At 54.3% G+C, this 13,899-nt stretch overlaps 1 protein-coding gene across 2 annotated transcripts in view; it reads left to right on the forward strand.

Moving 5' to 3' along the window:
• Nucleotides 1–13,899, forward strand: part of OTUD7A (OTU deubiquitinase 7A) — a 32,549-nt gene that overhangs the window by 6,516 nt on the left and 12,134 nt on the right. For both annotated transcript variants that reach the window (XM_036012927.1, XM_036012928.1), the window contains 4 exons: nt 2,819–3,001; nt 5,782–6,000; nt 11,422–11,523; nt 13,676–13,803. In XM_036012927.1, the coding sequence (XP_035868820.1) occupies nt 2,819–3,001; nt 5,782–6,000; nt 11,422–11,523; nt 13,676–13,803 (632 nt within the window). The remainder of the gene's footprint in view (nt 1–2,818; nt 3,002–5,781; nt 6,001–11,421; nt 11,524–13,675; nt 13,804–13,899) is intronic.

Raw genomic sequence — 13,899 nt, forward strand, 5'->3', positions numbered from 1 at the left:
CTACACACTGTTCACCTTCTTCTTCACTCTCCTCTCTGTGTGTTGCTCAGACTGGGTAATCTCTACTGATCTATTTATAAACGTAGGGACTCCTCCCTTTGTCCTCTCTGTTCTGTCGTTGACCCCACCCACTGAGTTTTTTACTCTGGTTCTTGAATTTTTTTTTCATTTCTAACATTTCCACATGCTTCTTCTTCATCTCTTCTGTTTCTCTGCTGAGACTTTCTATATTTGTCAAGAGTGTTCTCTCGTACATGTTGGGAAAGATTTAGAGTAACTGCTTTAAGTTAAGTCTTCGTCAGATAATCCCACTATCACTTTCATCCCAGCATTGCTGTGAAGATTCCTCTGGTTTTTGGATGCCGAGGGAATTTGGATTGTATCCGAAACACTTTGAATATGATGTTTTGAGACTGGTGGCTATTTAAATCTTCCGGCAAAGACTGTTATTTTTGCTCTAGACAGTAACTGCCCCTGTTGGGTTCAGACCCCAAGCTCCATGTTCCCCGAAACCTCTGTGGTCTGTGGTTCCCAGGCGGGGGCCTCCCATGAGCACCACCCAGTGGCTGGGCTGGGGCCTGCGCGGTGGTCAGTCCCATCATTCACTCCTCCAAGCCTCTACTATCTGTTCAGGGTCCGAGCCACCCATGAGCAGCCCGAGTCCATGAACAATGTTAAGGGGTTGGGTTCCCAAACTCCTGTCTCTACGAAGCCCCCTCAGTAGCTCCGGGTCTCGGAGATGCAGCCCTCAGCCTGCAGTGGCTGCGTTGACCCCGGGCCGCTGCACCGTCCAACCTGGCCACGCCCAGCTGGAGCCGAGCAGCCCGGACCTGGAGAGAGAGAAGCAGCAGCGTGGCTCACCCCCGGGGACCACAGCCCCTCTGCAGGGGGATCAAAGTTCCCCTGCCTCTCGGTTTTAATTTCCTGCCTCCACAGAACTGCTGGAGGTCTGGGACCCTAGAGAACTGGAAAAAAAAATGCTTAACAGATAAAAGATAGATGCGGCCACTCGACACTCTCTCTGGACACCGAGCCTGGCAGCTTCTCCCGGAGCAGACGCTCGTGTCTGTGCACGGTCAGGGAGACGGGAAAGGAAAAGCGATCCTTGCCACCAGTTCTGTGGCACTTGGAATCGTGGTCTTGCTCCCCCAGTGCCTGCTCACGGTTATTTTTCTCGGTCCCAGGAGCTGCCCCCTGCGTTCAGGCTGGGTGGGGCAGATGCTTTCTTTCCGTGGGAGCCGGGGTGGAGTGTCCTTACTCGGCACTACACAGCCGGGAACCCACCCTCCGCTTTCACCAGCAGGAGACCCCGCTGACACGTGTACGGTGGGCCCTGTCGGTTGCCACAGTTACCTGGGTCAGGATTTTGCTAAAAGCCAGCGTTTCAAAGAATGAAATTTTGTCCTCATGACCTTTCTAAGCGTAACCAAAAATCGCAATGATCCCAGAAGGGAGGTGAGAGGTATGAGGGCCCTCTCCGTGCTGGTTTTTAGGCTTTTTATGAGTGTTTTAAGTAGTTTACTGAATTCGAAAGGAAACGTTCCATGCTTTAAACTCAGCGTTTATATACAAAGTGTATGTGTTTGCATACAATGACGGGAAGGACCGCACAGCGGCAAGGGACCAGAGGGGAGCCTGGGCAGATGAAGGCCCTGGCTGAAGAGGCGGGGCAGCAGGACACAGAGAGGCGATGACCGAGCCGGTGGACCCCGGTCTGCCCCCAGGGGAGCAGGGGTGGAGGCAGAGTGCCCCACAGCCCTGCAGCCTTTGTGCTGGACGACCTGACGCTTTAATGTGCTTCTCTTATTCCCCGAGACGGTACCAAAACGCTTCTGTGGTGTCTTTGCTCCTGACCATGGAGGAAAAAAATGTGGTTACATTGTAAATGATGCCATGCTGCCATGCAACTATCATGATCGACAGATTCAAGTCTGCCCTAGAAAAAGGCAGAAAGAAAGGGATAGACCAAAGGAAGCTGTTCGGGTATACCTCACCCCTTCAAAGCCTCACCCTGCTCTCTGCAGCAAGCAGTTCCGCCTCTCATTAGTCAGCACGGTTTTTCCCTGCCATTCGAAGGGGACATCACCGGGACAGGCTACGATTTCTTTCGCTCTTTCAGATTCAAGCAAGGGGTTGAATTCTTTGTCTTCCAAACAGGCTGGTGTGAGGCCTGATTCACTCAGGGGCAGGGTGGGGTGCCTGGTCGCTCCCGAGAGGAGTCAGGAGATCCAGCCTCACAGTAGCTTCCGTGGTGCTGCGAACACTCTGCTGCAATGCTGGGTCCCAGGCCCCTGCTGGGCGCTCCTGCGGGCCCCTCACCCAGTGCGGGGCCGGAGCCCTGAAGTCCGCCTCCAACCGAGGCCGTGGCACCGAGTCCCTCCCGAGTGTCTGGTTTTCCCATATGGAGCTAAAAAAAAAAAAAAAAGGCTCTGAGCAAAATTAGGGAATTCTTTTTATTCACTTTGTGACTTCCCTTTTTGGTCCTCCCCAGAGGAAGCTCAACAGCTTGATTTCTGAAAGGGGCATGATAATTAGGAATGTCACGTATGGGTGTGTGTGTGTGTGTGTTAACCTGAAGGCTATGGGTTATAGCCTGGATATAACCACACATTTCGGGTGCACAACTGCCGTGGTGGTGAAATTCAATGCTTAGAGGTTATGTGTGAAGTCACTGCATCCCTCTGAAAACAGAGACCTAGTGTTGGAAAGTTCATCGGTCAAATGCTGACGAGAAACCCTCCTTTGCACACTTATGTTCTACAGCGAGGCTGTCTCACGTGCCTTAACGCTGTCCTCTCTCGTCACTCCTTGTCCGCAGGCAAAAACTGGGACCTGACAGCCGCTCTGAGTGACTATGAGCAGCTGCGACAGGTGCACACAGCCAACCTGCCGCATGTGTTCAACGAGGGCAGGTGCCCCAAGCAGCCGGAGCGAGAGCCAGCGCAGCCCGGGCACAAGGTGGAGCGGCCCTGCCTGCAGAGACAGGACGACATCGCCCAAGGTACGGTCGCAGGGTCCCCTGGGCCAGCATGCCGCATTCTACGGGGGGGCTGGGGACACGAACAGTGGCCTCCCGGTGGCCGGCAAGTCCGGCTCGTCACTCCTCACGCTAAGCTGACGCGTCCTCGGAAAAGCAGGAGAGTCGGCCTGGGGGATGACAGGCCGGCCTTCCTCTGTGAACCCTGGGTTTCCCAGGCCCATGGTCTCGAGTTCCTTCAGTTCTTCCCCAAGCCATTCGGTCTCCCCATCTGTTCAGCACTGGCATTTACTGTCCCCTTTGCTCACAGGCTCCATTCTTCTCTGCATTCCACAAGTAAGATCGGCCCATTGTGACAAAGGACACAATGCAAAGATGTGGAAAGCAAATCATTTCCATCTTCCCACCACCCCCGCCCCGGTCTCACGAGAGCCCCGACCAGCGATCGGCCCCGGCCGCCTTCCCCTGCGCCTCTCTCCGTGCGTGCAGAACTCCGACACCACCGCGGAAGCAGACGCTCACTGCACTTTGCAAATAGCCCCTTTCTCTGACCAAAGAAAGAATCATGCACCTGTTCTCCGAGTAGTTGACTCCACAGTGTGCCATAATTTTTATTTCTTTTTATTCATTTTTATGGTATTTTTTTCATTCCCATCTGTGCATACAGTGACTTTTAAACCACTCCTTTAGGAATGGTTATTCTGTCTTTTTTCTTGGCTTTTGTAGTGGTTGCATGTTTTTTGACTCTGCAAGCAAGGCTAAAATAAACTTTCCTGCCGTAGTCTGGCCAGCCAGGGCTTTCACCTCCACAGAGCGGCGTTCCCAACGGGGTTTGCTCTGCCGGCACGGGGATTTTTCATCTAATAATTTAAGGAATGACTTCCCAAACACAGTTCTGCTCGCCACGTGTGAAACGGGGTGTTGTTCTTCCTTCTTGCCCTCGCGATGGTTTTATGCTGCTTGTTTCAACGTCCACTTGTCCTCTGCTCACTAGCCACTTGGGTTTCCCCTTCTGCTGCGCGCTTGGTCACACACGTGGCTTGTTTTTCTACAGATGCATTTGCCTTTTTCTGATCAATTTGTAGCATTCAAGCTTCCTTCTATTCTTGTAAAGATTTTATTTATTTATCTTTAAAGAGAAGGGAAAGTAGAGAGAAAGAGGGAAAGTGAAACATCAATGTGTGTTTGCCTCTCCTGCGCCCCCTACTGGGGACCTGGCTAGTGACCCAGGCATGTGCCCTGACTGGGAATCGAACCTGTGACCCTTTGGTTCTCAGGCTGGCGCTCAATCCACTGAGTTACACAATTCAGAGCTATTTTTTATTTAAATTATGTTTTATTGTTTAGGCTATTACAGTTGTCCCAATTTTTCTCCCTTTGCCCCCCTCCACTCAGCAACCCCCAACTCCCTTGGGCCATCTCCACACCACGTCCATGTCCATGGGTCATACATACACGTTCTTAGGCTACTCCCTTCCCTTTCTGTCAGGCAGTCTCCCCTCCCCCTCCCCTCTGACCGCTGTCAGTCTGCTCCCTGTGTCCATGCCTCTGGTGCCGTTTTGCTGGTTCGTTTCTTTGGTTCATTAGATTCCACAATTAAGTGAGATCATATGGTATTTGTCTTTCTCTGACTGCAAACTTCATTCTGTTGTATACACAACACAATTCAGCCTGTAGTTCATGATGTATTGTGTGTGTGTGTGTGTCTGTGTGTGTGTCGTCCCACTGTGTGGTGGGCCTTACAACCTTATTCGCAGACTACTCTGCTGCACAAAATGTTTGCACCTCTGTGCATCGGGGCTGGTGGGCGTCTGCTCGTGCCTTAGCTGGTCTCCTGGGCTACAGAATCACTGGCATATTTTCCTGTATTTGTGTTTCAGTTTTGTCCTTAGGTCTTTTAACTGATCTGAAATTTTTATAAGTAGTTGCTCAGGGTCTAGGTTTGCCTCTTCTGGATCAAGAGTGAGTTACTCTAGCACTAAAGATTGCTTTTCCCATTGAGTGAAAATGCCAACTTGGCTATATGTTAAATTGCCAAATAGAGCCCTGGCCGGGTAGCTCAGCTGGTTAGAGCATCACACGCATACCCCAAGGCTGCGGGTTCAATCTCCAGTTAGGACACACACAAGAATCAACCCATGAACGTGTAAATAAGTGGGACAACAAATTCCCAAATGCATCTGGATCTGTCCCTGGACTCTGCCCGTCTGTGTAGCTGCCCGTCTTGTTCTGCTTAACTGAAGCAGTTTCCTATAGTATTTCTCTCAGCTTAGGCCAACTCCCTTGGAAAAGATTCTTTCCCAAAAATCTTTCACTATTTTGGGGTACTTATTCCGCCATATAAGCCTCAGAGTTAGAATTCCAATTGCCATTGGATCGGGTTTTTATTTTATTTTAGAATAATTTGCATATTGTAATACTGTGTTCCTGTGTCAGAACGCCACGTGCACCTCTCTGTTTACGCAGATTCCATTTAGACTTTCAGCCTCGAGAAGAGTAACTCATTTTGTGCATCTTCATCTTTTATCTAGCCATTACACAAATTTTCTTATTAATACCTCTCTCGCTAATTCTCTTATTAAGACTATTCACATCGCTGGGGCCCTGTAAATGTATCATCACAGCATCTGCAGTAATTTAAGATTCTCAGTATTTACACAGTCAAGTCCATCTGCCTCCTGCTGCCCCGGGTGACCCCCCTGAACTGTTGGGAGTGACCGTTGTCCTTCCGTCTGTCCGCCCAGCCCCCTTAGCCCAGCTGTGCCTGAACCTCTGTCTCCCCCCCCCCCCCCCCCCCCCCGCAGAGAAGCGCCTGTCGCGTGGCATCTCGCACGCCAGCTCCGCCATCGTCTCCCTGGCCCGGTCCCACGTGGCGGGCGAGTGCAGCAGCGAGCAGTTCCCCCTGGAGATGCCCATCTACACCTTCCAGCTGCCCGACCTGAGCGTGTACAGCGAGGACTTCCGGAGCTTCATCGAGCGGGACCTGATCGAGCAGGCCACCATGGTGGCTTTGGAGCAGGCGGGTGAGTGGCGGCTGCCCCGGGCCCCAGGCCCCCGAGGCTCAGGGACCCAGCGAGACTTCCCAGAGGGACTCTGGGTGCTGGGACCAGCCGCCTGCTTTGGAGGCAGGCTCTGCACCAGCCCAGCGCTGGCCGCTCTGGACATAGGGGTGCTGAGGTCTCCTGAATTTTCGCTGTTCCCGTACCCTGCCACACCCACCCATAGAAAACTCTGTGATGCTGCTCCTCCTGGCTTTTCCAGCCGCCAGGGGAGCTCAGCACACACAGACCAAGGACTTTGAGAAGAATGGGGACCTACTGCGCGTCCTGCGCACGCGCACAGGTCATGTGACTTCCCGAGGTTCAGTCTCCCGTCTGCGAAGGTGGGAAGATGGGGGCCAGCCTGGTGGGGCTGAGCGCTCAGTGGCCCACCCGTGTAGCTAACAGTCTCTTGCCCTCCCCAGCCTCCGCTCTCCTCCTCCTCCCCCAACATCCTGACAAGGAAGGGGTACAGGGAGCAAGCCCAACTGTTCTCCTTTGGGTAAAATAATTTGTGCAAAACCGACGTCTAAAACAGAGGGCGGTTCGCCCTGAGACACACAGCACACCCGTCTCTCTCTCTCGGAGTTGTTCGCATTATAAATCCTGACAACATCACGTGGCAGGGGGTGGGGGCGTCTCAGACACACACGAGGAAGACCGTGCATCCCCTGGGGGGTCCCCCAAGTCAGCCTCGGTGGCGGGGGGCTGTCAGTGTATGTGGGGAGCAGAGGGGGAGCCTCTGGCTGAGCCCAGGGAGAGAGGGGGTGTGAGGCCTGCAGCCAGCGAGTGCTGCCCTGTGGGGGGTGGGGCGCAGGCACAGCTGGAATTGCCCGGCACTCCCGCTGCTGCCTCTGGAGACCAGAGAGGGGGATCTCGTGGTGCTATGCTCTTGACCTTGGTGGGCAGACCAGTCCTTCCCTACCAGCCCTGCCAGGGAAGAAAACTAGGGAGATGAGGGGACCCCCGTGAGGGGGCAGTCAGCAGAGGAACAGGCAAGGTGGAAGGACACCAGCAAAGGACAGTCACGCCTGGAACTGGCCCCGTGGGGACATTGCCACTCTGGGGCTTCAAAAAGGGGCAAAAGGCCAGGGCTGTGGGGGAGCAGTGGGAGTGACCGGAGGTAGCTAGATAACCCAGGTAGACCCAAGTGCTGCTGGGAGGGGCCAGGGTGGGAGGGGCACGACCCCAAGAATGTCCCCATGCACACAGAGCCCTGTGCCAGGGGCAGGCGTGGGGGCGGTGGAGAGGCCAGAAGGGCAGGCAGAGTCTGGGGCCTAGAGACTGTTATAAAGTTGCCGGCCCATGGTATGCATGAGTCTGGGGTTCCGGAGCAGCCTGGGCAGTGTGGGGTGACTCCCTGGCAGCCATGAGCTCCTCATGGGGCCTCCCAGCAGGCTCCCCACCCCCACCCTGACACAGCAGCAGTGAGCAGTCAAGCCAAGGGTCACAATCCTGTGGTGGAGGCAGGGGACATGCAGAGACACACACAAGGCACGGGGGTGCCCAGAGGAGGGGGGCCCATGGCCCTGGGTGGGTGGGGTCTCTCCAAGAGGGTCACCTTCAGGGAAAGAAGTCACGTGTCTTTCTCACAGGGAATGGTCGTGTTTTATTTCCTCTTCCCTCCAAGAGCCTGAGTGGGTGACAGGCAGAATGGCACCTTATTTTAAACCATGTGGCAACCATATGTTACCAAAGCTCGAGCTCCCGGCCCCATGATCACATGCGAATCAGAAGAAAAGGCGGGGTGACTAAGAGCTCCTCCCCAGGAGCCCGCCAGCCTCCCTTCGGGTCCGTCTCATTTCTCATCTTCTCCTTGGCGGGAGCTCAGGTTTCTGCTTGTCGTCTAAATATTCTCAGCACCAGTTTCCACGTCTTTTCCCAGCTTCTCAGGGGCCTCGTTGGGCAGGGAGCTGGAACGACCACCTTCCCAAAGACAGGCCCTGGAGCTCTGAACTGTGTCCCCTGCCACGCTGCTTGCTCCCATGAGGAATGCCTCACCTCGGGCATTCCATTCTGGGCTCGGCTACAGATGTCAGAATGGCCCTGGGCCATTCAGGCTCTCGGAGGCCTCAGGGTGCTGGGCTGTCCTCCCAGGGTGGGCACCCAATCACAGCCCCAGGGTGCTCCACAGCCAACTCAGGCCACTGAGCCTTGTGGACCCTGCCCCCGACCCCGACCCCGCCCTACCCCCGCCATATCATCAGGTGTTGTGATCATTATACAGTTACCTTCCAACCGCGGCTGCGTGTGTAGGCTGGACTGAGACTTCGGAAATGATAAATTCCCCTCAAGAAATCTGAATGAGAGAAAGAAATGCTTGGGGAAGATGCGCTGGTTAAAACGGCACTAACTCACAGGCCTAGAGAGACTCACTAGGTGTGCGCCATCCCTTGCAGAGGAAAGGTGGCATTTGGCCGCGCCACTGAGTTTTAACCCCGCGCGGGGCTCCTCTCCTGGGCTGCAACCACTTCTGTTTTTACATTTTTACGACAGTTTGTTTGAGCCGAGCTGATGGCATGTGCTGGGGAGCAAGATCACAAGTGCTTCCTCTTTTTAGTTTTTTTTCCAACTTTTGTCTTTTAACAAATGCATTTCTTTTCTCAGTGTAACCCCTGTTGGGCTCTCTTTGACACAGGGGATTTCTCCCCTTACAAGCCTGCTGTTAAGTCCAGTGGGTATTTTTAAATCACTTTTTCTACTGGTTTGAAAGTTATACACTCTTTCCATTTCTGAGAGGTTCCCCCCGAAAATAGAAAATGCATATGAAGCACATTTCAACTTAATACCTGAGCCTACCCCCAGACAATACAGGGACCCTCATCTATTTAATTTCGCTCGCCTTTCCCTCCTGATTTATGTTGTCATTTATTTTAGCTCTGTACTTTCGATCAAGTCAGACATTATTACTATTTAACACAGATGATGTTCATACAGATGTATGAACACATACATTTACCAGTTTTGTTTCTCCTCATTTCTTCCCATACATCAGACCCTCCTTCTGTTTGAAGTTCATCTTTTACAGTTCCCTTGGGTGAGTCTTCCTGATTTTACTGTCTCAATTTTTTTTAAGATTGTATTTATTTTATTTTTAGAAAGAGGGGCAGGGAAAGAGAAAGAGAGGGAGAGAAACATCAATGTGTGGTTGGCTCTCATGCACCCCCTACTGGGGACCTGGCCAGCAACCCAGGCATGTGCCCTGACTGGGAATCGAACCTGCAACCCTGTGGTTCGAAGGCTGGCACTCAACCCACTGAGCCACACTGGTCAGGGCTCTGGTAGAATTTGGTTTTGTTTCTATTCCTCTGCTGAGCTCTGTCTAGAAGAGTCCAGTTTCCCTCTCGATTTCTTTGCCAGTATGACAATTTTTTCTAACCCTCTCTCTCAGGGGGTAGTTTTTGAGAGTCTAAACTATATGTGGAGGGGAAAGGGATCCCCGGTTCCGATGTCCCACATCACACGTTCTCGGGGCCTTTTTTGTTGTTTCCTGGGAGGAACAGGAGAGAGCAGGAACTCACACGGGGTCAGTGTGGAGACTGAGGCGGAGGAATAAGCCCTGTGCACAACCCCAGTCCTTCAGCATTGAATAGTAGAAACGATCCCTCTGTGTCCACGTTACATGAAGGGAAAGCTATAAACTCCTGAGGGTGTCCCTGTGGGCAGGGGGCACTGAAAGGGAATTTCAATGTGCTCTCTAGTTTTGGGGGATTTTTTTACATTGAAAGGAACCAGCCGAAGCGACTATGACAGAGGGGTGACATTTGCTTGGTGTTACATTATAAGGCTCTGGATCCAACTTAAATCTTACATTTTGGTACGCTTTGTCTGACAGCTGGCTGTTAGGTGCAGGGAGTGGGGGCACTGACCCGTACCTGCCAGACGGAGGCGGAATGACGGGTTTCCCACTCCGCCTGTGGACAAAGGTTGTAGAATGATTGGCACTGCTGGGCGGGGCGGGGGGCGTGGCCTCATCACCCTCAGACCCCTGCGGTGCACTCTCGGTTGCTAGGCCTGGCTCTGCCCTCAGCCCCTCTGATACCGCCTGGCAGAGGGGGCCCGGGCCAGGAGGGACTCCCTGCAGCCTGGCAAGGACAGAAGTCTCTGGTCCCCACTCGGCCTTTGCAGGAGTGGCGATAGGGTTCCAGCTTTTCTGTGCTGTTTGGCCAGAATCAAGCAGGTTCCATCTAAGCCGTTACTGCCTGGCTACGCTGCCCCTTTTCGTGGAGTTCTGTTTGTCTGCCCTCATGGGCATTTGGGAGTTTCTAGCTTCTACAGTATCTGGCCTGAGATTTGTGCAGCAAAGAGAAACTCCAGCCCTGACCCGTGTGGCTCAGTGGGTTGTAGCATCGTCCGGCAAAGCAAAAAGTCACTGGTTCAATTCCCGGTCAGAGCACATGCCTGGGTTTCGGGCCAGGGCCTGGGGTTGGGCACCAAGAAGCCGTTGATTGGTATTTCTCTCCCTCTCTTTCTCCCTCCCTTGCCCTCTCTCTAAAAATAAATAAATAAAATATTTTAGAAGAAGAAGAAAGAAAGAAAGAAAAGAAACTCCAGGGAGCACGCCACCCACAAACTGCTCAGGCCCCGAGGTTCCCGCCCAGGCTGACTTCTCCCCACTGCTCAGTCTCCTGCACCCTTTTTTTTTAAAGATTTTATTTATTTATTTTTAGAGAGGGGAAGGGAGGGAGAAAGAGAGAGAGAGAGAATCAATGTGTGGTTGCCTCTCACATGGTCCCCACTGGGGACCTGACCTGCAACCCAGGCATGTGCCCTGACTGGGAATCGAACCTGCGATGCTTTGGTTCGCAGCCCACGCTCAATCCACTGAGCTACGCCAGCCAGGGCTCCTGTACCCTTTTATACACACTGCCCGAGATGTTTAGTTGCGCCGAGTTGAGAGAACAGGGGAAACTATGTCCATCTTACCAGAAAGGGCCGTCCCAAGACGTGTGAACGAGATTTATCCCGACTCCACCTAAGTAGCTGTAACGGCTGGGTGTATGAAATCAAACGCAAACCATACTTTCAAAGGTGTATGTGCATCAACAAAGAAGGGTGATTCAAGGAAAAAATAACTCTCAGGAGGGGGAACTGTGTGGAAGGCAATGACACACGAGAAATTTTACATTTTGTATAAAGTACGTCCCCAGCTCCAGAGAGAGAAGGCTTTGGGGTTGAGTTGTTTGACCCTCTTGCTAATCAATGGGAGGATATGACCATCTGGTTTCTCGGAAAGAAAAGAAAGTCTACATGTTATTTAAGAAAACGTAGCCGTAATGCTCTGCCTGCCCCCTGAGGTTCCCAAACGCCCCCCAGAAAGCCGCCCGCTGATGCCTGTGCTGACTTCGCAAACCCACGGCGGCCCTGCCCGCCGAGGGACTGTCCTGAAGTGACCTTCCGTTCCAGGTCGCCTGAACTGGTGGTCTGCCGTGTGCACGAGCTGCAAGCGGCTCCTTCCTCTGGCCACGACGGGGGACGGAAACTGCCTTCTCCATGCTGCCTCACTGGGTAAGCTCCACGGCGGCATAGATGGAGGGTGGTTGTGCCCCAGGCCTGCTCTGGGTGTCAGGAAAGGACAGACACATACTGAGTAGAGCCACACGCTTCACTATCATCTGGAAGAGTTCCCAGCAATCCCAGCTCTCCTTGTCAAGCACCGGCAGGCTTGGGGGAGGGGTGGGCATAGAAAACACATGAGAAAAAGCCTATCACAATAGAAGGAGGCCTGGGTGGGGCTGCAGGGATGGGGAATAGCAATGGTGATCTAGAGAAATCCAAGGGGACTTCCTGGAGGAGGTGACTTTTTTGTTTTGGGTTTTTTTTTTTTACTGAGACTTGAAGAACTTGGAAGAGTATAAACAAGGGCAGTCCAGGCAGGGAGGCCACATTGGCAGGAATTCACAGGGCACACGGAGACAGGGCTGAGCTCAGTCAGGCTCACACAGGAAGTCTGGGGAGCAGCACACGAAATTGGATAGGTTTGGGGCCACTATACCAACTGCAGTCGATGCACTTGCACTGACAGACAGACAGACAAAGGCGCTGCAGGATAATCCACACCGTCAGAATACACAGGGGAGAGGTCGGCGGCCTCTTCTGGCAGAGGTGTGAGCTTCCTGGTCTCCAAGAGCCACACCAGCAGGCGCACACAATGACACCCCGGCCAGAAGCTCAGGGATCCCTTGCAGGCCCAGCCGTACATGTACAAGGGCCAATCAGTGTTGACAGGCAGTGCTGGCTGTGCCAGGGATGCTGGCGTCAGGGCTGGTTGTACCCAGCAGTCCTGAAGTGCAGCATCTCTCTCTCTGAGGACAGGGGCCCTCAGACAGGAAGAGCGTCCTTGTTGGTCAGACTCACCTGCCCAGGTAACCACGGGCCCCAGAACCTCCCATCACCTGTAGACAGGCCTGTTCAGCAGGAGGAGGCTGCAATGACACCTGAGAAGACTCAGAGGGGACACTCGGGGTCTGGAGGGGCTGTGGGAGTCTCAGGGGAGCAGGGGCGCCAGGACCGGGGGAGCAGCCCACATCCCCTGGGCTTCCGGGGGGCGGTGCTCTGGGGAGGCTAAGGCACCACCTACCTGCTCAGTTCCCACTCAGAACCAACCCACCTCTATCTGCCTGCTGCCGTTGTAAAGGGATTCCACACTCATCGTGGGAACAGCAAACAAAATGCAAAAATCAACACCCCCACCGCTCGGCAACGGCCACCGTTACCATGTTGCTCTACCGCCTAATAGTCTTTTTTCCATCTTTCCAGTGGAATTACAATCACTCTGTGTTCACAGCTTGGAACCACATTTTCCCCTTAAAATTCTATTGTGCCTTTCCCATATTCTCATTCTTCAAAAACATGTGGTATTTCATCCTAATGTATTCACATCCTCCTGCTAGGGGGCCCGTTTCCCTTTGTCCCGCACAAAACCCGGGGAAAGAACATAAACAGAAACGTCCCCTCTGTGTCCACCCTCGGCCTCGCTGCCGAGTCCCAGGTGGGTGGGTGGGCCGATGCCTTTGTCCTTCAGCAGCCACAGCGTGCGCAGGCCCTGTCCCCAGCAGCAGCCCGGGGGCCACACGCTGCTGCGGTGTGACCTTGTCTGACCTGTCCCCATCACCCTCCCCGCCTGGGGAGCAGGCTGCCTCCCAGGCCCACGCCGCGTGCAGGGTGTCCGCTCTGCTCCTTGGGAGGCTCCGCCAGGCCGGGGCTGCAGGCTGGCCCCAGAGGAAGCCGAGGTCTGACTATGAACCTAACTCGGCGTCCTACACGAGCCATGTCACCCACCTGTCCCCACAGGCTACCTCGGTCCCTAACCCGACACTTGCACGGTGGACGTTAAGTCCCTCAAAGTAAACCTGAGGGACCGAGAGTGTCTGGTCAAGGGTCCGGGAGAGGCCTCACCCGATGTCACTCGCTTTTGTTTCGCTGAGAAGGGGACGTGCTGCTTCATCACCCTGCTCTCCAGGACAGGGAACATCAGGACAAGGGCCGAGGGCTGCTGGGGGCTGGGCGCGAGAACTGCGGGGGGCCGAGGAGTCAGCTGTGGGTGGGCAGACTTGGGAGGTCCGCCCAAAAGGCGCGGGGGCCTGAGTCACCTCCCATGCGCCCCTCACCCTCAGTCCCGTCTCTTCTGCCCTGCCCCCCCCCCCCCCCCCCCCCGCAGGGATGTGGGGCTTCCACGACCGGGACCTGGTGTTGCGGAAAGCTCTCTACACCATGATGAGGACGGGGGCCGAGAGGGAGGCCCTGAAGCGGCGGTGGAGGTGGCAGCAGACGCAGCAGAACAAGGAGGTGGGTACCTGCCTGCACGCCCAGGCGGGGGGGACCCCCACCAGGCGCAACTGGGGGCCCCAGGGAGTCTGGATGGAGCCCCGCCCCAAGGCCGAG

This window comes from Phyllostomus discolor, chromosome 12 (assembly GCF_004126475.2).
Source record: "Phyllostomus discolor isolate MPI-MPIP mPhyDis1 chromosome 12, mPhyDis1.pri.v3, whole genome shotgun sequence".
Lineage (NCBI taxonomy): Eukaryota > Metazoa > Chordata > Mammalia > Chiroptera > Phyllostomidae > Phyllostomus > Phyllostomus discolor.